Source organism: Euwallacea similis, chromosome 8 (genome assembly GCF_039881205.1).
Source record: "Euwallacea similis isolate ESF13 chromosome 8, ESF131.1, whole genome shotgun sequence".
Lineage (NCBI taxonomy): Eukaryota > Metazoa > Arthropoda > Insecta > Coleoptera > Curculionidae > Euwallacea > Euwallacea similis.
Genome location: NC_089616.1, coordinates 2,288,293 through 2,314,222, shown reverse-complemented (window position 1 = coordinate 2,314,222; position 25,930 = coordinate 2,288,293). Strand labels below are relative to the sequence as shown.

The 25,930-nt window shown below is 34.4% G+C and overlaps 3 protein-coding genes across 5 annotated transcripts in view; 2 read left to right on the top strand and 1 right to left on the bottom strand.

Moving 5' to 3' along the window:
- The window catches only part of smash (smallish), a 28,817-nt gene extending 13,382 nt beyond the window's left edge, over window positions 1-15,435 (bottom strand). The window contains exons 1-2 of one of the 2 annotated variants that reach the window (XM_066392770.1): window positions 15,152-15,435; window positions 11,395-11,435 (exon numbers count right to left, since the gene is read on the bottom strand). The gene's annotated coding sequence lies outside the window, so the exon portion shown is untranslated. The remainder of the gene's footprint in view (window positions 1-11,394; window positions 11,436-15,151) is intronic. The other variant, XM_066392771.1, reaches the window with a different exon arrangement.
- Window positions 15,436-16,265: 830 nt separating this feature from the next.
- LOC136410410 (RUN domain-containing protein 1) lies at window positions 16,266-19,143 on the top strand. 2 transcript variants are annotated; one of them, XM_066392555.1, is made up of 7 exons: window positions 16,266-16,646; window positions 16,962-17,391; window positions 17,499-17,842; window positions 17,900-18,204; window positions 18,445-18,652; window positions 18,813-18,907; window positions 18,963-19,143. In XM_066392555.1, the coding sequence occupies exons 1-7, from the start codon at window positions 16,528-16,530 to the stop codon at window positions 19,070-19,072; spliced, it is 1,611 nt and encodes a 536-aa protein (XP_066248652.1). In that variant the 5' UTR covers window positions 16,266-16,527; the 3' UTR covers window positions 19,073-19,143. The 2 variants fall into 2 exon arrangements, with proteins under 2 accessions (XP_066248652.1, XP_066248653.1); XM_066392556.1 differs by having other exon boundaries at window positions 16,587-16,728; window positions 18,963-19,142.
- Window positions 19,144-19,583: 440 nt separating this feature from the next.
- On the top strand, window positions 19,584-23,925 carry LOC136410575 (prolyl endopeptidase). Its single transcript, XM_066392778.1, has 13 exons — window positions 19,584-19,716; window positions 19,776-19,878; window positions 19,959-20,166; window positions 20,225-20,428; window positions 21,545-21,627; window positions 21,681-21,820; window positions 21,874-22,033; window positions 22,087-22,284; window positions 22,336-22,515; window positions 22,571-22,833; window positions 22,886-23,235; window positions 23,352-23,542; window positions 23,669-23,925. Exons 1-13 carry the CDS (start codon window positions 19,682-19,684, stop codon window positions 23,732-23,734), a joined length of 2,181 nt encoding a protein of 726 aa, XP_066248875.1. The 5' UTR covers window positions 19,584-19,681; the 3' UTR covers window positions 23,735-23,925.
- Window positions 23,926-25,930: the final 2,005 nt, after the last annotated feature.

The window sequence follows — 25,930 nt, the reverse complement described above, 5'->3', positions numbered from 1 at the left end:
AACAATCAAGATAACAATGAAAATGTAAATTATCATTGATCAAATTTGATCACAAACTCCTTATTAAAGGTTTTACTTTCTTGTCTTTTAGCAATTTTATACTCGGCCATTACTTAGACACACTCCACAGCTCTTATAAGGGATGTTCAAAATAAAACCCATATCATAATGAGAAAATTTAGTTCAAGACTTAACACTTAACAAAACGTATTTTATTTTATTAATCTTAAAATGTTGTTATTAGTTATTTTTATTTTATCCGCAAATTGGTTTGATGAGCATCACCTCACCGTGCGACGTTTGGTTCTTAGTACCTTCCTGCGACAGACACATTTTTTGCGACTGTGCTATAATGATTTTTTGCCATTTTTTCCTTCCAAATATATCAGAAATAAACTCTCCATCGTTAATACTCGTATATTTATGGTGAATTAAACCGAAATGAAAAACATCTACGCTTGTGGTCTCAAGCAGTCACGCATCCAAATACCATCCACGCCCAACGTTACTTAACTCTGTGAGATTGTGTCTGTACTTTTCAACATGCAACGACATTGAGAGATTTCTTACCAATAAAGGAAGAAAAACTAAAGTGTAGCAATCGACAGGCAATTCATAACTTCTCATTGTACCATGAACTTACAATTTTATCTACTACAATAAATTTGATTTAATTTAGTTCAGGTTTCAAGTTTTAATCACTACAAAAACAGCATAAAAATAAGACTTATAAGATCCTTATTATAGCAATTACACCTATAATTACTATGTAGAAAGACAACAAGTGCTAACTAGGTATATGGTCACTTCCTACATATGCTTGCAAACCGGCTCTCAAATATTGCATATTTTATAGAACAATAATAATTATTTCTAATGGCGATTTCTTATTAGTTGATAAATAATTACCGCATGGGTTTATGAAAGGACTAATGGCTTCTCTGACATTTAGTGCAAAATGGGAAATCTGCGTAGTTGCTGCATAGGTGGAGCAATACCACACGTACGTGTAACAACTGTTTCTAAAGTACTAAAAAAGTCACACAGACTATCACTAGTGGAAACAACTGTTGTTACATCGATATCAACAATGTGGGACCTGCAGACGTATTTAATTAATTAGCAGATTTGATACTAATTATCAAAGAATAAAACAAAGAAATTTTATGCTGCAGTTACGAGATTTACGCAACGGAAGGCTGACGCAATACCTCTTTTACCTTGATATGGTCATTTACGGTAAAATAAATACATGAAGAAATTTAAAACTACTGTTTCTACAGCGCTGCATCCTTTTCCTGAAACTCTAAAAACGACACAATTGTGCAACATAACCCCCTGGCAATATTTATTTTCCTGGGAAATAAATGGATTGGTACCCGACTGCAGTCACCTTAACCAACAACACGAATCTTATATAGTTTCTAAGTAAAGCAATATGTATCATATACCACTTACACATCACTTACAAGACTTGACAATAAAGTGCACATGGCACATCTATCGGATATACGAAGATAACCGCTCTGTTCCGAAAGATAGATCAGTCCCTAGAAAGTACTTTCCAAGTGCCTCATAGAAACCATTCAAAAGGTTTAAACGCAAAACCTTCCTAAATTCGCCTTAACCAAAACTTTATTAAGTTTGAATAAATAATACGCCGTTCTAATGTATGTGGCAGACACAACCGTTCTTTAGGTAGATCAAGGAAACACATAACCTTGCCAAGATCGCATTCCTTCGGCATGCTGAAATTATACTGAATGTTGAAATGAATTGGGCCCTTGGGGTCCATCAGGTAAAAAAAAACACAAAATTTTGTAGCCCGTGTATAAATTGACTCATCAGAGAGGGTCAGGTGTTTTCGTGCAATGCAGAGGGGGGATAATGGCACTAGGATTTGCTTTCATGAGGGTACCATAATGATTAACGTTACTTTCGGTAGTGATGTCTAAATTTGTTTATTCAACCGTCATACGAGAGTTGAACCTGTCTTTAGAAGCCTTTGCAAATGATGTAGTACCACATACAAATTTTGATTTGGATTCCGGAGAGGTTGGTACAAATGAGTATAGCGTGCTAGCGGATGAAAGGATGAAGCAATTCGAGTGAATGTGCCGCATAAAAAAGTTGCTAGTCTTCATTCAACAAGATGTTTTTGAGACGCCCTGTATTTAGGAAGTATAAAAATATCATTTAACCCAACAGCAGCAATATTGGTACCATTTGTTGCCACATGTTAACAAATTTTTCATTAAGGAGAATCGTAAGTTTCCCTGAAATGAAAAACTTCGACAAAACATGGTTGCGACAGAGTCAATTGTTAACGTTGACTGCTTAATTTCACGTCATTTTAAGTAAATAAATAACCGCCACAGTGCGGTTTATTGACCATTGCATGATGGATAAATCTAACAAATGTATTCAAACAAAACGCAATATTAGATGCCTATGTGCCCAATTTAAAGTTCACAGGGTTCCCCTTGGCATTCTTTCTGATAATTTCCGGTCGTTTGGTTCCATTTCAGTTGTTCTATTGAGCTAAAATATTCGTCTCTCAGTACAAATTTGCTTTCGGATGCACATTTACATTTACGTTTTTTTATCATGCAAATCAGGAATTCGACGTTCGGTAAAAAAAATTATTTTATATACAATTTATTGTTCCTTGAGTTTTCTCACTACACAGAGTTTCATACAAGTTTTCGTCAGAGTCGTCACTCTAGGATTTCCTTTCCATATCTTTGGAAAATTTATTCTTTAAGACAGTCCCAGCAACTTACCAGTAGTCTATTGGTTTTCCCTACTTTGAACTCCTCGGGGATATGACTCAGTGGTGAACTCACTTAGTACATTCAAGAGTTTTTCGGAGAGTGGTGGAGGTCTTTTGAACAATTGATTTTTGAAGGTAACGCGTGAATTTGCAACATGATCTTGTAGAGAACCCAACAGTCAACAGGAACATTAAAAATGTATTAACCAAAGTGTAAATATATGAATCACAAAGAATCAAAATAACAGTAAAACTACATATTCGACTCCGATTAAGGACATATTCGACTAAAGGAATTATTATTTGTGTCACATCTTCTTCTATAAGTATCGATTTCTTCGTCACTGTGCCAGAAAAATGAACTTTTAGTCACGTCAAGAGACTTGAAATTCTTTTTTAAAAGGACACCTCCGTCATCATCCAAACTCACTTTATAAATTTAAATCCTGACTAAGTCTGTTCATTTCTCTTGTAGCCTTCAATGTTCAACACAAATACTTACGTTCAAGTGGATACATTCGCATACTAATTTGTATTATTAAACCTGTGGCTGCTACTTGGACCAAAGCCAAAATTCATGCTTGATAATTCTTTCGGGATGAAATTTCAATTTCACTGGAACTAGAATTTGATAGGACATGAAATGGACCCAACAAATCTCGTTAGTCTGGTTGCGTTTCTCAAGCTTTTATATTTCAGTTTTTCTACAATTGGTTTATGATGATTATCAACCGTAATATCGATTTAGAAAATCGTGAATTCAGAAGGTAATTTAAAATCGAATTCAAACCTGTTGCGACAGGTCAAAAAGGTCGTGTGGTCATCAGTCACCGATATTGAAAAATGATCTCATGTTCTGGTCTTAATTAGCAATAATAAGGCAGATGGGGATTTAACAATGCTAATTAGTTAGACGGTGTTTTGCAGATTCCTTCTGCGATTTTTCCGCATTGGTAGGACTATTTTAAATTAGGAGTTACGCCACTGTATTTGACTAATTTAACCTGCAGTAATACTTAATAATTGGTGACCCGGCATGATCCGTGCTCTCGTAACACTTTCACAGTTAACACGATTGTTTCAAATTATAAATGGTTTTATTTAGCAGGTGGTAAAAATGAGTTTAGCTGTATTGCTAACTGAAATTATGCCATTTGTAAACAATAGGAATTAATTCGTTTTTGGGTAAATTTCAAACAATTTATCTACATATCAGCTGATAAGGCAATCTTGATCAAACATATCCCGCGACAATTGGTTGTACGAAGCAGCAGCAATTAGCGATATGTAACATCGACTTCTACATACATATATACCTCAAATTATCTATAAAATGTTTTTTTGTATGGTTTACTTCTTAAGAGTGGGGAGCATACTCAAGGAGTTCCCATTGTGTGGTTAAGTGGAAAATAAACAGATTGTGCAATAAGTATGTAAGCCAAATTGAAGAACCTCATACCTTTTGCCAATTTAAATTTAAAAATACGTACGTGCACTTGCATTGCTGGGTAATTGGGTGACTCAAGAAGCTAATTTTAAACCATATATCCACAACATCGATTCTTAGTTCCACATCCAACTAATATTTTGATATCAGACTCGCTTTCGCTAGTTCAGCATAAAATCTCAAATTCACACCAAAACATCCTTGAAACGGACATCCTCTTCCCACCCCCCTTAAAGAGTTTCGCTATTCTTCTTGCTACTGCTCTTGCAGCAAATTGAAAAGACTGAGAAGCGAAATCCGATGAACGAGCATGGTAAACCGACAGAATGTTCAACAATTACCTTCCGGGATAGACGTTTCACATGTTTAACAAGAACAAATAGCTATTACGATAGAGCTCGGAAATTCGTAATAAAATCGTTTCTACGTGATTTTACTCGATTGTAGATTTGCACAAATTTGCAATGTGTCTCAGTTTTAAGTTTTGAAATAACATGTAGTTACGCTGTAATAACAGATCTGCTGTTTCTTCTATTCTGTGAATTCCCATATAAACAATAGAATTCGCAACGCCTTATTCATGATGAAATGAGACTAAGTGCGTTCGAGGAAATCGAAAAGGTTTCAAAGCTGATTATTGTTTAAGATCATAATATACCACCAAAAATAATTCTCTTTGGGTAGTTCGAGTTCAAGCAGACTTAAATAAACCTGGAAATTGTTGGGAAAAAATGGTGCTCGGTCATCAATCCAAGAAAAAATGGCACTCATTATTTTTTCAAGCAATAAGAAAAAATTTCTAAAATAAAAAAAAGCAAAATTTATTTCGGTCAAAATGCCTACAATTTTTTTTTGATGTTGTGAAAAATGCTTTCCACATATTTTTCTCATAAATCATGCGAAAACGAATTCCACTTTAAAACTTTTATTCGCTTTTCGTTAAATACCTTTAAGGTATGAGGGTAGTAAAGTTAATCCAATATTAAACAACAAAGAGCAATATAAATTCTCATATAAATTGAAATCTAATAATATAAATCAATAAATGTGTTAATGGGCTCGAAAGCCAAGACTAAAACTCCAGGTAAAAGTAAGTAGATACTTAAAACGCATGGAATATCTTGGATAATAATAAATCAGTGTGCTGATATAACGGTTATCCAACTGCACAGACGTAAGCGTAAACTAATACCTTCTTAATCCTTTCAAGACTGTGTTTATTGGTGTATGATGAAAAATACCGATATTTATGATTAAATTGAATTGTGCAATGTTACGTCCTCACTCATTACAATATTACAAATTCGAAAAACGCAGCCTTTGGAGGTGTTCCTTCGATTCTGCAGTGGAATAAGCGAAAGCACAACATAACTTAAGCGACCTGTGCTCAGACCTACAAATGGAAATAGCAAAATTCTTCCTATAATTAGCACGACTGAATAGAACTGTTACATTGGTTGTTAAATTAAAACAACCATTAGATAGCGATATCTCTAGAATTTGCTTTAGGAATATCTTGTCAACGGCATCTATTTATGAGCCTAAAATTTTGCCAGTTATCAACTATCCGTTAAATGCAAATCGTCTAATCTGTTGAATTATTTCTCCAATGGCGACATCCACAATATAACTCTCGAGTCTAGCCATTTAGACTTATTAACCTATATTTACATTAAAAAATTAAACCATAAAACTACTTCAATCTGTTATAAACGACAGGCCGCCCTAATTAGTGGATAAATCTGAGTTAGATTGTAAGTTCTAGCCATAATAATGTATTACGATCAACACGTCTAATTATGGGATTAATCACTTTCATGTGATAGCATAATCTCAGCTGCGATGATCTTTTCAGCTCCCGACCCTAAGGGGCTCCCAAATGCCTAGTTTAAGGACTTAAAAATAATAAATGTTTACTTTTGTACTTGCTAACGGATTTCAGTCTTCAAGTGAGGCTAAGTACCAAGTTTTTGCTGAAGCTTTAATTAAATCTTTTTAAAAGTAATCAATTGTGGTTTACCTGCAAAACAGCGTATGCCCTTGATGGATGGCCGGTAATGATGTATTTTTTAATTTCTCCTTATTTAAATGTGGCGCAATTCATCTCAATTGCCTTCGGATGAATTACGTGTGCTTCACATATCGCAACTAAAATCCGTTCTTATAAGGTTTTAATCCACCATAGCAGCTATTCGGTAACAATAATAATCCAGATTGTTCTATGTTTATCGCTTGAACAGCCTTGACATATTAATCGGCTTCATATTATTTATCGATGCTGGTTAGACCAAGCTATCTTTTTCATTAAATCTATTCATCTAATTAAAATATGAAGTCGGATGGAACGTACGGTAAGTCAGCATTTTCGGAGCAGTTTCATTGGCCGTAAAAAGGCAAACCTGTTACCTACTTCCACTTCCTAACGCTTAGAAATAGTGGCTTTTACTAAAATAAGAAGGTTGATCTAAAACCGTAAAAGTCGCCTTTTGGTGGCGGCTTTATTTGGGTTACGTCAGAATAAAACTATTAAAAAAAGCGACATTGTCTGATGTGGTTCTATCAGGAGGTGCGGTTTAATTGGATAGTATGGTACCATAAATTAAAGAATTCATTCCCCTAGTGATGCATGTAAATTCAAATGAATGAGTGAAGCTTTGAAACAAAATCACATCGTTCACAGGCATAGATCGGAGATGCAAAACGAATTGTCTTGGCTGAAGTCGTTATCTATGAAATTTTCGATCAATGAAAGAATCGGTCGAAAAAATGCTTACTTAAATTGCCAGCAGAAAGCCGCTCCATCAAGAATTTGCTATAATTTTGAAATTACCCGGATCAGGTTGTAATCAGGGTACCTTGCGCAATATCACAAATCATTTTTAAAAAGAATTTGGAGCACACATAATTCGACAGGAAGTTTACAGAAACGAAGAACACTTTTACTTAATACCTAACAAACTTGAACGAATTCGATCGCCGTCTTCAATTGCTTAATCACACGAATTCGGTCTTTCACGGGTGTTCGTTTCAATCGAAAAACACCTCAAGTGTAATGGATAATTTCCTACTTTCTCCGGAAATTCCTTTAAAAAATTTCCCCTTTATTACCTCCCGTTCCCTTGCATTTGGATCGCCATTTAGGCAACTACCAGCCATAATTAGGAAAAAGCTCTAAAGCGCTTTTGTCCTGAGCTTGAACTCACGTGAGCCGAGAAGTACGTGCATTTCAGCGAATCGAACACAGAGCACTTTTAGGTGAAATCCTTATAGTTCCGGTAGATTAGAGAGACCTTTGTTAAAACGTAACTTTAACTAACTGTGCTCCTTCTTCTAATATAAACAAAACCTTTCCGACACCTGTATCTTGCTGAAGCAGTTACGTCTAAGTATACCTTTAGTACGGAGTAACTAAATGCAGAATAATGTCAGAAAGTGGAAGACAAAGTGTCCCGGATAGGTAAATACAAACGTTGGAAATGTCAAAGACCCTAAGAAGTGTTCATAAAGTAGGTGGCAAAGCTTAAGTAAATATTTTTTGAAAGGGTAATTACCTTCAGAACACCAGATATGTTGCATTGCGCTTGTTAACTCATAAATCACATATCCGAAATGCTTCGTGATTTAGTATAAAGGAGACTGATAATGATATTGTACACAACCTGATAATTTTTATTACATGTAAGTGAATAAGTGCAGTGTACACGGAGTTAAGAAACTGTAAGAAGAACACAAAGCAACATAATAAGCTTAATTTAAGAGTTGCGCGGCCACAATACATTTTTATGGTAGATAAAAATTTAAATTTAAGGTTGCAGCAATTATTTGCATGCATTTATGAATCTGAATTAAAACAATTTATATTGACAATCTGGGATTTACACTTACATACACCAAGAACATTGACCTCATATTTATGAAGCCTTATGGCATACACGCTTTAAAGAGTTCAACCTTTCGTTGTATTGCACTTAAGAAACGTTAACATCGGGAAAATTCAACTGACAATGCATCGCTGCTCAGAGGCGAAGTTTGTCAGAGAATGAAATTTCGAAAAATTGCAAATCTACGATTCACCCACCAATAAACCTTGCATGCATGGATGTTATTACTTTATGACATGTCACGATTTACTTTAATGATAAGCTGAAATGATAATGGGTATATAAGCTTAATAAGTTTCCATTTTGAGCACTCTTCGTGAGGTATATACATTAGGCAAATGTTAATATTCCATAGAGGAGGCAATGAATTTCCCACAAAACGATAGTAAAACTGTAAATTTAAAAGAGAAAATGTGGGAAATTAAGGCAATTTCAGCATGTATGAATGTATATTCTACAACTTGCTAGAGAAAAAGTGATGCATAGCATTCTTCAGGATCATATTGTCATACCTCAGATTTGCATAAAATGCTTTTCTTGAGTTTAATAAAATCAATCGCATGTTCCGGTTAAATGCATGTGAGGAAAATTAAAGCAATATCGATTAATCATCGATATAGAACTGAGAAATATTTGAAAAAATTGTCGCCTTACACACATGTGTCCACTAAGGCGGCTAAGGTAAACTGGTATTTTTTTATCAATCTTTGCTGCAAATGCCTTGATAAAGACACGGGGAAACCAAAGGTGTCTTGCAATGTAATTTTCGACATAATAGATTAATTTTAACGACTATGAATTTGCGAAGGTTGGTGACTAATAAAATATGAGCAATTTGGTAATTGTGCCCAGTAGCCAGCAAACAGGTGCCGGAATTTGCGTGTTAAGTAAAAAAACTTAATAAATGGTTATGTCGTTATGCGCAATCGGACTGTTCTAAACGACTTATTAAATAATTAGTGATTTCGGTCCGACTTTACCATAATTACGGCTTTCCGTATCTAATACCGGTGGTTAATAGACGAAAAAAATGAATAAATAATGTAAACCTACAGCTATTTTTACTTTCTCTAAAATACGAAGCCAGCGTGGACTGATAATTGCCCAACGCCCCGTATAAATAATAATATCTCGAATAATAAACAAAATAGAGATTCCTGTTCGCGTGCTTGCTAAAGTTTTTTAAAGGGAAAAACCTGTTCAAGAAAACCTGTGCTGAACGATGATATACCACATCGAAAACTGCATTCTTAGTACGTATAGACTTAAATCTCCATACATAGCACCACTACCATTTGCTTTTGAATATTTGATATGATGCCCCTATACAATTATCATAGTGGACTGACAGAAACAAAGGTTAATCGATCATCGTAACTCGCAACCAAACCAGTCCACACTATTCCTTTTGTCGGCAAAATGATAATTACATTGCGGATATTCAAAATCTGGCTTTTAGATCTAAAACCAACATCCAAGTGGGTATCTAATTAATCTCTCAATGCGATGCGTCTATCTGGCATTCATGACTTGATATTTGGTGAACAACGAATATCCAATCAAATTGAAAAAAAAGCATCCAGCTCCAGGTCATGATCAAATGTTCACTACTCAACAACTTACCTGCTGATACGAACATCGTTAAGCGATGTCACAAAGGGATTGAGAATCGCATTCGAATGAATCGCACATAAGAATGAAATTAATATACGAGGGCCGTTCGATAAGTCAGTGACTTTTTGAATTTCCCGCGTAATAACTTTAAATGCAACACTGCTCCCGTCAAATGTCATCTGTTAGTAGACTACTGTCAAATTTTGAGCAAGCTACGTCATTTAATTTGCGTTTAACAGTCATTGACAGCAGACGACCTCATGAATTTCGACGAAAATGGAAAAAAGTGAATTTCGTGTGCTGATTAAACATTATTTTTTATGTAAAAAAACCATCACTGAAACCAAGGAAAGGTTTGATAAATACTACGGGGACTCTGCACCATCAATTTCAATAATTAAGAAGTGGCTTACTGAGTTTCGTTGTGGCCGTACCAGCACAAGGGACGCAAAACATTCGGGTCGTCCAAAAGAGGTCCTCATGCCAGAAATTGTCGATAAAATCCATGGAACGATATTGGATGATCGGAAAATGAAAGTCATCTCAACTGAGCGGGTACATCACATTTTACATGAATATTTGAATATGAAAAAGCTATCCGCGCGATGGGTGCCGCGATTGCTCACACTCGACCATAAGCGCTCCCGTGTAACCATTTCAAAAGAGTGTTTAGCGATGTTCAGCCGCAATTTGAACGAGCTTTTGCGCCGTTTCGTAATCGTTGACGAAACGTGGATCCATCGCAACACACCAGAGACCAAGGAACATTTGAAACAGTGGGTTTCTCCAGGTGAACATGCACCAAAGAAAGCCAAGATGGGTCTGTCGGCCAACAAGGTGATAGCCACAGTTTTTTGGGATGCACGCGGTGTCTCACTCACATCGATTACCTTGAAAAGGGTAAAACGATTAATGGTGAATATTATTCAGAGCTTTTGGATAGATTCGATATTGAATTGAAGTAAAAACGACCGCATTTGGCGAAAAAAGTGCTTCCATCAAGACAATGCACGGGTGCACACGTGTATAGTTACCATGGCAAAAATCCATAAATTAGGCTACGAACTGCTACCCCACCCAGCATATTCTCCATATTTAGCCTCTTGTGACTATTTCCTGTTTCCAAACCTAAAGAAACGGCTGGATAGTAAGAGATTTAAATCGAACGAAGAGGTTATTACTGAAACAAATGCCTATTTTGAGGATCTTGATAAAACCTATTATTTGGAAGGGTTAAAACATTAGAAAGGCGCTGGCCTAAACGTATCGAGCTAAAAAGAGACTATGTTGAGAAATAAAACGTTTTTTAGCCGAAAAAAATATCTTTCATTCGAAAAGTCACTGACTTATCAAACGGTCCTTGTATAACACGTATTCCAGAATGTGCACAGTACACTTTTCACACGCTAATCATCGAAGTGTATTTTCAAGTGTTTATTTGCCCTCTTTCGTCGATCTAAAGCGTTAACATGCTAAGCCGATTTTTCGTGACAAATTACTTTTTAGTATAACTGAAAGTAGGGTAGAATATTTATTAATAATAAATTCTGAAAATCGGTGTATACCCCTCCTGCGAAATCAGTTAAAATCGAGGTTAAAATGGTCTTCCAATTAGCACGTTAACGGTTAATACTTTAGGCTGCGATATACTGTTTGATTGAACCAGCAATTTAACTTACTTGAAATAAGTGCAAAGTAGGTATCCTTTGCTTCAGCCAAGCTGCAACAAAATAAATAAATATTTTAGACAATTTGATGGTGACTAGTACCTAATCAAATACTAGTGTGTTTTAGTTAATACTGTATTTTTATGGTCGATCTCGAGCCTACTGGAACTGGTGACAGAAAATTGAAGGATTTTTCTAGTTCTACCATTCCATGATATTTAGAAATATCTCAGAAACTAGCAGTTTTTATTATGCATCAGCAAACATTTTATTATTAAAGAAAATCATATTTTCTAACCCATTTCAATCAAGTCAAGAGAGGTAAAATCTAGCGATCTAGGAGGCCATTTTGTCTTATTCCCACGGCAAAGTCAACAGTTAAGAAAAATCTTATTTAAGTACGCTTTATATTATATTTAAGTCAGCAATTAACTTCAAAAGTTCATTTTACGCATTTTTACAGGCGAATCAACTTGTGCAAATTTGGGAGAATAAAAATAAAAGTTAACCAACTAATTGGTATTCTGGAATCCTAAAAAACCTACATGTCCAGGAGTTGAAAGTTCAAATTTTTAACATGGAAAAAATTCCCTGTTGAAATGAGTCTATCAAACGATTTCCTATTGTGAAATACTGGTTTTACAATACTAAAACATTTACAGTATTCACCTCGTTTCTCGGCGACGATGCAAATTATAAATGTGCATGTAAAGAATTTCACTTTTGTTGGGAAATAGAAAGTTCTGGCCCCTAAGCCAAAATATGTGTATAAAACCTAATTATAGCATTGATGCTTAATAACGTGCTACCATTTTAACACTTAAAATTCCATATATAACACGTATTACATTCTTATTGTCTTGGAGGAGAATATAAATAGTGCACTGAATAGCGTCCTACGAGTAATTGTCCTTTATTGGTGATTTCATTAATTCACTAAATGTTGTTTAATCGTAAAGATGTTTTAGTGAAATTTACTTTTAAACGTACCTACCGTACGATACAGGAGCGGGACTATGAACATTTTCGTAGAATACAAAAATTCACTGTGTTACTCAATAAACATGAAACAAAATTAATACACTTGGTTTCGGGTTTTTGCTCTCAATTACATCAGGAAATAAATTAGCAGTTCAGTGCCATACTTTAAAACAGGATTTGTGGTGTAATTTGAACTTTCGTTCTTTCCTATATGTATAACTTATCCGATGGTATACTGGCAGGCTTGTAATCTAATACTGTTTTCCCTTGTTTTTTTTTTCTATTTAAGGATAAGGCTGAATAAGGTAGAATGAGCAAAATCCGCGCCTACATACTACGCTTATTTCGGCTCAAATTACGTGTCGGTGTTATCCATGCATAATGCAGGATGTTTACATATTACATGCCATAGCCCTAGGACATTAAATGCAATTTTTCGTCACACTTCTGCAAAGATGATGCGGTGACAAGATGATCTCGGGAATGAGTTAATATGGTCTGAGATATCACATGTGAGTGGTTGCAGAAAAATAATGGACAAAAATACCTACTCGTTTGCTGAATATAAATAACATAAATAAATAAATGGGTAATTAAATTAAATGAATCAAGTTTTCTGCTCTGTTTTATTAGTGTCAGTCCTGATGAGAACATAATTTAAATGAAAAAAATGATTCGGTCCTGCTAATTTCAAAAAGTAGATGACCAATATTATTTTTACCATATTTGTACAAATATAATTAATTATTACTGAATTAGCCATTTCAAAGAGCACATTGAGGTATTATTAAATAGCTATCAATATTGTTTCAAGCATATTTTTCGCATATTTAAGTGTATTGTTTATATGGAGATAGGACATACACATATATGTTAAATAATGTTTACCTTTAAAATATGTACGTACCAATGGGTATCCACATGCGTACCTATAATATGCATACTTTGTATGAGCTTCGGTACGAGTTTAGAACTATTTGATGGGATTTTCCCCGGATTTACGATACGAATATGAGAAAATATGAAACTTCTAAACACGACTCGTATTTTAAGGAATCTTGTAATATTTTAAACACTCGTAAACAGGCGTAACTTATAATATTTGAAGGTTCACACAGTCATTTATTAAAATTCTCACTTAAAATATTTAATATCTGAGTAAATCAGATTTAATAGAAAATTTAAGGAACCGGTAATAAATCAATGGTTTAAACACTGCGAGAGGTTAAACATGGGATTTAAGGTTCACCAGGTACCATCTTGGAAATATTACGGAGGTTTAGGCTTTCTCAGATTTATTTATGACAGATTTAAAACAACTTTTTCAACTTAACGGAATATCTGAGTGTTTAATGCAGTTTACGCTGAAGTGATTTCAAGCACCTACTCTATTCCCTTCGCTCTCTTAAGAATGCGATCCTAAAACTCATTACTGTTAATGGTTTGGTTTCAAAGTTCTATACGAAATTTAAATGTGATGTATTGACAAATATGACCAATCATGCTTGGAAAGATAAGTTCTCAGTTCAATAAAAGTAATTGTTTGAAAACGCTGCAATTTGAAAAAAAAACAGTCCCAATTAGGAAAAAAATGAAGAAAAATTCGAAATTGTTGCAGAAATTAGTCTTTTCTTAATGGAACCTTGAAGAAAACACTTTTATTCGCTGTTAAAAAGTGTAATACATATGGAAAAGGCCTTTTCAGGCTAATTTCAGTACCAGGGTTCAGGATTGACAATTTGTGAAATTGCACTAACAAAACTGAGTATGAAACATTTCCAGGTAATGGTAGTTCCCAGTGCCATTGGCACTTGACAACCATGAATTTTGGAACGTGCCCTATTATTTTACAAAAAGAGATATAAAGTATTAAGCACTTTTTTATCATTTTCAAATCAGTAGGCCCCAGTGGAACATGAAAATTTTAGTTTGAATTGTTTCTGTGTATATCCTGGATATGTGTAAAGGGGAGTCAGATAGAGAAAAACTAAAATTACATATTCTCTGGCCCATCAGGTATTCTTCTAAATAGATACTAAAAAAATTCTGATGTAGGTTATATGTTGACTTTGAATAATGAGACTTATAGCCTTCTACTTACTTGGCTTTAATAGTTTTTAGGTTAGGTTAGGGTTAAAATAACCAACATAAATTAAGGAGGTAGATACTTCCTCATTACCCCCAAGTTATTACTACACAGATTATTACCTATAAGAGGTAAATATTCTCTTATGTTCTGTTTCAATTTTAATTGCTTATGAAAGTGTCAAGCAAAGGGGAACAAAACATTACATGACAGTTGCAATTTTTTGACATATCTTCAAGAGTATGTTCTGCACATGTGCAAAGGGGAAATTCATAAAAAATGAAGGTCCTATGGCTAACTGGGTTTACAATCTGTAATGTTGTACCTATATGTTAATTAACAAATACTCCAGGTAAAAATCCTCCTTGAAATAGCAACTTGCTCCAAGTCATTATAGAAATTTTTAAATATATCCATAATGGGTTATTTTATTACATATTAATGACCAATAAAATTCATTTGATACTTTTCTGCAGGGATATAGGACAACTGAGGACAACAACTTACATGAATGAAGGTAATACTGTACCTATACCTACACACTGAAGAATTCCTTTCTGAAGAATGTAAGGAATGTGTGCGGATGGTAAAATTACAATACTACAATATATAGCCCATATCTAGCAATCTGAAGCACAACAACCCATAACCAAACGTATTTTATATTACAAGAAATAGTGAGAAAAGAATAACTATACAAACCTGTCAGGTAACCGAAGCAGCGGTAAATTTATCCAGTTAAAAGCACATATTTTCACTAGTTATGTGAAGAATAGGTAAATTGTAAATATTGACCAATCTGATGGGAAGATTGCGTGTGAAATAACTTAAATACCTCACATAAACAACTTCTTTCTTACATTTAGAAAGAAATTAAACACGATGCCCCGTGAAAAACAACATAATAATCGCAAACACCGAACCAATTTTTCGTATCACTGTGAACATGAGCAAAACCTGACTACTTTTTGTTTAGAATAGTCCATTTGATTCGTTTTCCTGTTCGTGAGAGAGTGAGAGGTACGTTACACGCTAATGCGCTTGCGCTAATGGCTTGCTAGCCTAGCGCCGCATATCTTCTCCCATAGTACTAATATAGTACAATTATTTGAACTATTTTCTCAGTGTTTGTCCAGTACCATCTTTTTTTTGTTGTATCTTCAGAGAAGGGTCAAATAAAGAAAACAATTCCGTGTTAGCTCAATTTAAGATTCATAAAGTAAAATTTATTTTTGTGGAAAAATTTATTAATTTATTTTTTCGTTTTGTTTTAAATTCTTTTTGCTTTGCAGTGCAGGGCATTCAGGGGATGCCATATTACGCATTGGATAGTAGTGTTGATAAGGCATCATATTTGAGCACCATGAGATCATATGTGGTTTTACTATTATACCTTCAATAAAATACTTGACTGGCAGAAACAGAATCATTGATATTTTCACCAAATTGTTAAGCTGAACCTTAAGACATGGTCCATCATAGTAATCAGAAAAAAGTTGAATACAAAAATATCAAAATTCAAGATAACGCCTATAAGAAAAAAAAACAAAGTTCATGATAATTGATTGAAGCTCTAAATTGAAATCCAGTTATTTTGGGATTTTAATGGCAATTTCTATCGTTTTGAGTGTATTCAGAACTGTTCTAAGTTAGCGAAACTCCCTATCAAGTATGACATAAAATTAATGAAATCTAATGATAACGAAATTTCCCTAGGCCATGTTGGTTTCTTTATTCTTTAATACGAAATAGAAAAAGATAACAATATGAAACACTTTGTGATCTTCTTTTAACATGAAATCGAAGGTCAAAACTGAGTGACGCACTTGTGACGTCATACGTAAACGTAAACTCCCCTCACACCATCAATACAAATTTTGTATTATATTTAATGTCGCTCTTAATTTAAGGAAGATTTGATTAGAAAAATGATTTAATAAGTTAAACAGGAAAATAGTAATGAAAAGTATGTATCTGGCGTCTTTCAGTTTATTTACAAACCGCCAGTTACTGTGAACAATATGGCCTGAAAAAGACGTGGGCAGTAGGTATTATTTTATTCCATTACTTATTGCGTTATGGAATCTCCAGATAATTCTCTGGATGGGCGTCCAACAGGAGAGCGTTGGGATCCTCTGGGGGCCCCAAATGATGATGAGGATTTTGATTTTGACAAACAAAACTATTTCGACGACCCGTAAGTCTTTAGATGTTGCAGACTTGTTTTTGCTGAAACTCCTGCACTAAGCCCTGTTTTGCACTTTGGATAATTGAAATAGGTAGTTTTTGAGTTGAATCATATTCTTTATTTGAGGTTTTGTGTCTGGTTTGTTGGTTATCATTCAGAATTCCTTCTGAGGTCCTCCAATATTGCTCATGCTTCCATGATTTGTTTTTGTGTTGATTTGTTATTGTTTGTGAGAATAATCTACATGTGTTATACTGCCCAATGATCATTTAAACTCTTAGGTATGATTAAAGAGCAGTTTCAAGATTTTTTTCCCTTTCTTAGATATGCACTTTCTAAAATGAAAACAATGGAGGATGAACAAGAACTGTTAAATTCTGCTCTCTTTGCTTTAACAACGCATTTTGCTCAAGTCCAGTTCCGTTTGAGACAGGTGGTCAATTCACCTCCAGAATGTCGTGAAGATCTCCTCAAGTCTCTTGAAGAATTTGCATTCCGAGGAATTCCAGATGTAAGCTTAGTGAAAGAAAAGATGGATGAAGCTAGTTTGGCTGAAGCCGTAAGGCTAAGGCGCTCACAGCAAAAAGAACTTATTGATAGACTTAAAAGTCAATTGAGAGAATTGGAGGAGTATGCCTTTGAAAATGGAGAAGCAGGTATTCCTCAGGATGTTCTGTTAGAAAGGCAAAGGATTATTTTAAATGAATTGAAGAGTAAAATGCATCTTGAATTAGATGAACAAAATTATTTGACGGTAAGTGTTCTTACAGGTTTTATTGCTTATTACATTTCTAATTCAAATTACCTGTGAGCATCAATTTGAAGGGAAAATATTTAAAAATAATTCAAATCATATTTTAGATGACACCAGAATGTGTAAAACATCAAATAAACCTTGCTTTGGATCAACTGATAAGTCCATTAAAAGTGAAGGAGCACCTCGTAAGTCAACTTAAAACCCAAGTTGCAGATTTAGAGCGGTTTATAGGATATTTACAAAATGACGGGAGCAAACAGAAAAAGTGTAGCTGTGGTTGTGCATATCATTCTGTAAAGAAAAATTTCCATAGTGAGACTACCATAGGATTAATTCAAAAGACAGCCACAATACTGCAAATGTTTGCTGTGATGCAGCTTGGATGTGGGCCAAAATCTCATTTTAGGAAGAATGATCTAAAAAACTCTATGAAAGTTAACCATTGGGGGTAAGATTTAGAAGTAACAAAATTTATTGGTGTATATGATTTTTTCATTTCACACAGTGACCTTCGTGCGAAACTTGAAATGGCAATAGCAAGGGTTAAAGAGTTCGCAGATGCTAAAGAAAATCAAATGTTATTGATACCAAATCGAAGTCTCAGCAGTGAAACTGAAAATCAAGCACTTGCGCCTTACAATTTACATCTCACAACAGCCGTGAGGAAATATTTAGTGCCCTGCATAAGAGATTTGATACAACACGGTTCCTGTTCATCTCAAAGTACTAGCCTAGTTCCTTTTATTGGGTGTTTCGCAAGGAGAGCTTCATACTCAGACACAATGATTCATCCTTGGGAACTTATTTTAGGTTCGTGATTTACTTGATTTGATTGAAAGTTATACAAGAGACGTCAAAATTTAATATTTTTGTGGTGGAATGTTAATTCTTAATACCACTTTGTTAGGGTGCTGTGCGCTGATTAGAGATGCAATTAGACATGCGATTTTTACAAGGATTTAAAACTATTTTATTTAATTTTGAATCTCTATAAAGAATTCATCACAACAATCTTTAAATGTCACTGTGACTATGTGAAATATATTGTAGATTATTATCGTCTTAAAAATGGAGAAAACTATAATTCAACTCCAGCAAGGAAGCTGTCGCAGAGTTTCAACTTGGATATAGCAGGTGCTTCTCCTAATAGTAATAAACATAACATGCTCTGCGCTATAGGAGCAATCATCTCTACTCACACACCATATAAAAGAAGTTACGATTCACATTTTAAAGCTTTTATATGTTCGGCCTTAAAGTAAGTATTGTAAAGAGGTTGGGAGAAACTTAAAGCTGTTTGCTGATTATATATCTATGAAAATGAGATTAATCGACTTTGTTCTTTTGATGAGCGTTTATTGCGGAGATTTTTATAGATATCTTGTGATTCATTTTTTATTTTTTATTAACTATTTTAGTGCTGGGAAGATGGTGCCATGGTTGAATTTATTATTTACGTGCAATAAGTTAATTAAAGACTACTATCTGCCGTGGAGTTATGTTGCAAAGACAGGTACATACCGCTCACACCTAATCGACTAATCTAATTTATACAATACCTAATCTAGGGTTTCAAGACAGTTTAAAAAGCCTGGATGTTCTAACTAAATACCAGTTCGACTTGCCCGTGGATTTGGCAATACGACACTTCCAAAATATTAATGATGTCTTCACCTGATGAAAAAAGGCTGGAAATTCCAAAGTTTTTATTTTTTATTTAGTTTAGTTACTAGTTTAGGTTTAGTCGTTTTGTTACTTTTGTGATTTTTGTTTTGTGTCAGTAATTGTTTATTTTACATAGTTTATTATTACGTAAAAGATTTATTTTGCCATTCCTAGTGTGTATTTTAAAAACGCCTAATTTTTATTAAACTTATTAATTTGAAAAACTTGTTTTTTTTCTGGACACAAAGGTGAAGGAAGAAAATACTTGAAAAGACCTGAAAAGATTTAAGAATCTTTATGTTCAAATATTCAAGAGAAGAATCAAGAATGGGAAATTTGAAAACTAATTTTCGTTTAATGTGAATAGGAGATACTTGATGCGTTAGGAACAATCACAAAGACACAAATTTAAAAAAACCTGCAAGAAAGGCAATAGAACCACTGGGTCTCAATAAGAGTTGCTCCATGCTACTGGAGTTCTTTCGAATAAACACCTAAAAAAAATTAAAGGAACGCCGCAGCGGTTCGCAGTAACCTCAATTTCCCCTTTATTCCTCTTTTGCATTCTACTCATTTGAGTTGGAAGATTATAAAATATCATTTTGTTATTTGTTATATTTTAATGCGTTTTATCTCGAAAGGTATTTCTATATTTAGGTAAATAATACGTTCACTTGTCTTTTTTTACTTTGATAGAATAAGCGTTCAATTGTTAGGCTGCAACGTTCAGTATCATTGTCGAGAAACATGTCTTTCATTACAAACTATCCGAAAGCAAGACGGGATGAAACAGTTAAGGACCACTATTTTGGCACTGTGGTAAGTTCTTGTTTAAGCTTTTATATCTACATTATTATAAGTCCAACATTTTTTTGTGATCTTGAAGTCTTTTAAATTAGGTCGAGGACCCATATCGCTGGTTAGAGGATCCAGATTCTGAGGAGACAAAGGGTTTCGTTGATGTTCAGAATGAAATTACTGGACCCTACCTCAATAGCTGCACTCATAAAGATTTTATTAAAAGTCGAGTCACAAAGTTATGGAATTATCCTCGTTGTTCAGCACCTTTCAGGCGTGGAGACAAATATTTTCAATACAGAAATTCCGGTATTTTTTTTTTGGTTTCCTATTAAATTTGGCAACATTTTAATTTTGTCAATTTAAGGATTACAAAATCAAAGTGTTTTGTATGTGATGGAGAGTATAAAAGATGAAGGAAGGGTGTTTCTTGACCCAAATTTATTGTCCAAAGATGGTACCGTTGCATTGTCAGATACATCTTTTTCAGAAGATGGAAATATCTTTGCTTATGGGTTAAGCAGCAGTGGATCAGATTGGATTGAGATAAAATTTAAAGATGTTGCTACTGGTAAGCAAAGAGGCATTCAAACTATTCTATTTTCTTAATAAAATTAACATGGAGGGTTTCTAATTTCAACTATATGTATATTCTGATTTGTCACACCAAAGATAAATATTACCATTACAGTTAGTAAATACTGCCTCAATTAATTAAATCATTAGTAATCATGCTCTTAAAAAATGGCGTATTTATTAATTAAAAACAAGTGGAAAGTAGATACTATGGAAACTTTTCTTTGTAAACATTATATCACAATCTAAATCTTTTGCTCACTATATTCCTAGTAAACCATGCAACAGCAATTAAAACCTCCTCTTTTAATTTATACCACAAATCCATCTTGTCACAATCTTTTACTCCCATTGTTCCATCCTGAGTGTGGCACCATCCGATGGCATCTATCTTCACTCAGAGTTGTCTCCTCTCCCTAAGGTCCTAGTCTTTAGATCCTATCATACTTCCCTATATGAAACTGCGATTTAACATGAGAGAGCACTTATAGAGACCTTGATCTATTTAGTCTTGAGGGAGGAATGCACCTCTAAGCACATCCATATTCACAACAAAAGAAGAAAAAAAGTATTTGAGTGCAACCACTTTCACTTATTAATTATCAGGTTCACTAGGAACATACATATCTCACAAGCTTTTGAAATAAATGAACACTCCATTACTTGATTGAATCATCTAAGAAATGTTATTGGTATGAAACATACCAAAAAACTTTACAATCTGCCTTTTGCAAAGGTACAGCCCATAGGTCTAAAGGACGATATGCGATACAAAATAATATACAGAGTTACAAGATTTGATTAAATGGGAGGAATTTGTGAATCTGAGGAAAAAATTTCATGATGCAAACAAATCTACAAAATTATTTTTTGGGGTTTCGGGTTTTGTTTCATTCATCAATCAAAGAAAAACCTTACCCTGTCCATATTAGGATATAAGAAACTGTATAAAATACATGTTTTTGGAAAGAGCTCTATTTCTATCAACAACCTATAATGAAGAAACCACAATTTTTTATTACTTTAATAATTTTTGAAATTAAATTAGCAATAAGCTAATAAAATCTATAGGTGAATTTTTTAAGTATTATTAATTTATTTTTTTTTACAGGGGCAGATTATCCAGAAACTCTTAAAAAAGTTAAATATTCGCCCATGGCCTGGATGCATGATAATAAGGGCTTTTTCTATGGGGTATTTGTAATTGACCAGGCAACGAAAGCAGTATTTACAAACATCTTTTTTAGGCATATTTAAATCAAGAGGGGAAAGCAGATGGTTCAGAAACTACCTCAAGCGAAAATCAGAAACTTTATTATCATGAATTAGGAACTGATCAATCTCAGGACGTGGTAGCTGCAGAATTTCAAGACAAAGAGCTCAGAATGTAAACTTCAGTTTCTGCCAAAATTCAGCGCCTTTTATAGTTCCAATTTTTAGTGGTGCTGAAATTAGTCATTGTGGCACTTATCTCTTAGTCACTCCAATCAAAGGCTGTAAAAACTACCTGGTTTATTTCGCGAAGGTAGATCCGTCCCAAAAAATTACAGAAAAGCTAGAACTCGTTCCTGTAGTGACAAATTTTGAGGCTGATTATGAGGTTGTTCACGTTTCATTATGCATGGAAATTTACTTTTGTTAATCATTTTCTAGTATATCACCAATGTAGATAGCCGATTTTACTTTCGAACAAACAAAAATGCTTTAAACTTTAGAGTGATTATAATAGATTTCAACGCTCCAGCTGAAAGTAATTGGGAAGTATTTATACCAGAGCAGCAGGCCGTTCTGGATGACGTGCACCTCATTAACAATACGATGTTAGTTGTTTGTTATTTGGTTGATGTGAAGGTATTAGGAATTTACCTAAAATTCTATTTTCTATACTGGGTATTGTTATAGCACAAAATGCATATTATTGATTTTTCTGGAACAAAAGTTTACGACTTTGCCATAAATTTAGGAACTGTGTGTGAAATAAGAGGAAAAAGATATCACAAAGAGATGTTTTATAGTGTGTCCTCCTTTCTGACTCCTAACGTCATCACTAGAGTTCAATTCGGTGAAGAGATTACAGAGGAGGTATTGAAATGAATTAAATCCAGTTAAAGCTAAAATTTCAGCCCGCCACTTTTAGCTATATCACGAAACGAAAGTAGGCGATTTAGATCCGTCGTTATATGAAACCAAGCAAGAATTTTATGAGAGTAAGGATGGCACCAGGGTGCCGATGTTTATTATCAGCAAGAAAGGTGCAGTAAGGGATGGCTCTAGTCCGTGCCTTTTATATGGTTATGGTGGTTTTAACGTAAAGTTAACTCCATCATTTGCCGTATCAAGACTAATATTTGTAAACAATTTCAATGGAATATACGCTCTTGCAAATATTAGAGGAGGAGGGTAGGTTTATTAATAAATATTGCTTGTTCTTTGATTTAAGGGATTATTTTAGGGAATATGGGGACTCCTGGCACAACGGCGGCAGATTCGAAAAGAAACAAAATTGCTTCCATGACTTCCAGTATGCGGCTCAGCACTTGATTAAGGAAAAATACACCAGTTCGAGCAAGTTGACTATTCAAGGCGGGTCCAATGGAGGACTTTTGGTGGCTGCCTGTATTAATCAAGCCCCGGAACTCTTTGGAGCTGCGATTTGTCAAGTTGGAGTGTTAGATATGCTACGGTATCACAAGTTTACAATCGGTTACGCCTGGAAATCTGATTATGGATCTTCGGAGGATGAGGAAGGATTCCGATATTTATATAAATATTCTCCAATACACAATATTAACGTTCCAAAAGGTAAATTTTATGCTTTTAACGAAATCTCATTTTCTGTTTAATTACTTTCATTATTTACTTTGTTTTGTGGCTATTTATGTGGCTCAATTGTACTATTTCTATCAATATACTTGCAGATGGTGGTCAGTATCCAGCCACTCTACTTTTAACCGCTGATCACGATGACAGGGTTGTACCTCTACATTCGTTGAAATTTATTGCAACTTTGCAGTACAAAATAGGCAGTCTACCTCAGCAGAAAAACCCACTGTTGATAAGAATAGAGACCAAGGCTGGGCATGGAGCGGGAAAGCCAACAACGAAGATAGTAAGTTTCTTTCGGATTTTCTTAAGCTAAACCGTATGTGTGATTGTCTTGGCTATCTATTATGATTTGCTTAAGTCGTTGTGCGTAAATGTTTTAGTAATACTGACATGATTATCCTTTTTGTAGATTGATGAACTGACTGACATATTTTGCTTCATCTCGAACTCTTTGAAAGTAAAATTTTCGGAGTAATGCAACCAAAATTAGTTGGTCCTAAAAGCGCGTTGTTTTATTCATCGGTCCGATATTGATATAAGTATGAAGATATATGTTAAAGTATGACGACATGTGATTCTCGTGTATTATTAAAGTTCTATTGTCGTCTTGTATTTGCCATGGGTTAAAGTATGTATCGTTTATTAATAAATATTTGAAAAATTGAATGATTGAGTTGTAGCGTAGCTTGTGCGTTTTTTTTTTACTTAAAAGATTCAAGGGATGTGAAGTTGGTATATGAATTACGTAATGCGAAAAGTTAACCCCCCCCTTAGGGATCTCGTTTGGTAGGCAGAATGAGTACCAAACGTGGAGACTGTAGGGTGAGATGGAATTGGCAATTATGAATTATTTTATTTAGATTCATAATTAGATTTTCTTAAAGGACCACGAACAATATCTGCAGTGGAAAAGTATAGTAACTCAATCAGGTATTAATGGATTATGACAAACAACTCTATTAACTTGTCGTGATTTACTGTCCGTTATAAACCATAAAAATGCCTGTTTACGTAATAGCTTCCGATTCGTTTCATTTGTATGTGATATTTGCCCGAACCTCATTATCCCAAGCCTTTTCTTTGATCTTAGGATTCACAGGTCCACTCGCCTTTAACTTTAACATCTGAAGTCAAACTTTCTTTCCTTAGCTGCCGGTAAGGCCGGTTAAGGGTGTCGCGTCTCAGCATGATTTATTCCACATTTTTGACTCCGTATGCCTTAGCGGGACGCACCTGCCTAACGACCGCTATTCCACTGTGCAGTTTTACTGTGAAATACAGTTCAATTGTCATAAAGTTTCGTGTGATAGAAAGTCGTGAAAGAGAGCATTTACTGGAATCCCTAGGCGACGAAATGTACGAGTATACTACCAGGAGCAGATATACAGGGTGTTCCAGAAATAAGTGCTATAGAGCCATAAAGTAACAACTTTTGTAAAATAACTTTTTTTTAACTCAACATTTACTTCCGGCGTTTTTACTTATTAAAACTACTCTATGGAACTGCCTGCGAATTAAAAAAGTCGAAGTGCACACTATTTTGTGGATGTTTTATTATCGTAAGGTTCTTTACTAACCGTGATTCAAGTTAGATGCACAACGAGGCTTGGATTGTTTGTAATTGATACGTGTCGTTTCTGTTATAGTGACTGCGTTTGAAACTATTAAGAAATTGTGATGTAAAATGTCGCGTTGTACAATGAATGAGTACCGTGATATGATGTTAGCTTATGAGGAAACCTGAACTGAAGGTTGAAAAAAATTTTCAACGCCATATGTACGTAGGGTGTTAAGAAAGTGTTGTCGTACAATAATATACATGAACGAAAACGTATCAGATATATCTTGTTTTTAAATTTACACTGTTTTATGCATATTTGCCAAATCTTAAGCATTTATGTTCACTGAATATTTTACAGTGAATTATTGAAATTTGTAAAATAGTCGAATTGTCCAAATGTGATTATCGGGTGATTTTCGTCTACAATTTCAAACGGGGCTTAACAACTCATCAATGCTTTGATGAATTATTTGGTGTCTTTGGTGAAGATGGATCATCCCTAAGGACTATAGAACGGTGGTATTTCAATTTTCGATGAGGTGATTTTCACTTGGATGACGAGTTTCGCTCAGAACGACCTGAAGAAATCTCAAACGAAAAAATTTCTGTTGTAAAAAAACTGGTCGACGAAAATAAGCATGTGACATATCGGTAGATTGAGAACACTTTAAGGATTAATACACCTGCAGTGCACGCAATTTTGCACAACCGCCTTCATTTAAAAAAAGTTTGTTCCTTATGGGTACATCATCGGCTAACCAACGATCAAATGCAACATCGAGTAACATGGTGCAGAAACGTGCTAAAAAAATTTGAATCAAGAAAGTTACCCAGTATTAATTCTATAGTTACTGGTAATGAAACGTGGCTATATTACTTTGATGTTCCAACTAAGTTTCAGTCAAAAGTACGGGTACTTAAAGATGAGGAAATTCCAACAATGTTAAATAACCTAAATCTGTTCGCAAACAAATGATCGCTGTTTTCGTATCAAAACACGGAATAATTAGTCCTATTGTATTAGATAGTCAAAAAATTGTTACTACAAAATGGTATACCGAACATTGCCTGCCTCAAGTTATTCGGTTCCTTAAAAACTGTCGACCAAAT

Bases quoted from the DNA above. Each gene is read 5' to 3' on its own strand.
- LOC136410410 (XM_066392555.1), top strand. From the start codon at position 16,528: ATGGAATCTCCAGATAATTCTCTGGATGGGCGTCCAACAGGAGAGCGT. The intron at 17,843-17,899 runs GTAAGATTTAGA...CATTTCACACAG, and splicing joins ATGAAAGTTAACCATTGGGG to TGACCTTCGTGCGAAACTTG. The intron at 18,205-18,444 runs GTTCGTGATTTA...AATATATTGTAG, and splicing joins TCCTTGGGAACTTATTTTAG to ATTATTATCGTCTTAAAAAT.
- LOC136410575 (XM_066392778.1), top strand. From the start codon at position 19,682: ATGCGTTTTATCTCGAAAGGTATTTCTATATTTAG. The intron at 21,628-21,680 runs GTATTTGTAATT...CATCTTTTTTAG, and splicing joins ATAAGGGCTTTTTCTATGGG to GCATATTTAAATCAAGAGGG. The intron at 23,543-23,668 runs GTAAGTTTCTTT...TCCTTTTTGTAG, and splicing joins GAAAGCCAACAACGAAGATA to ATTGATGAACTGACTGACAT.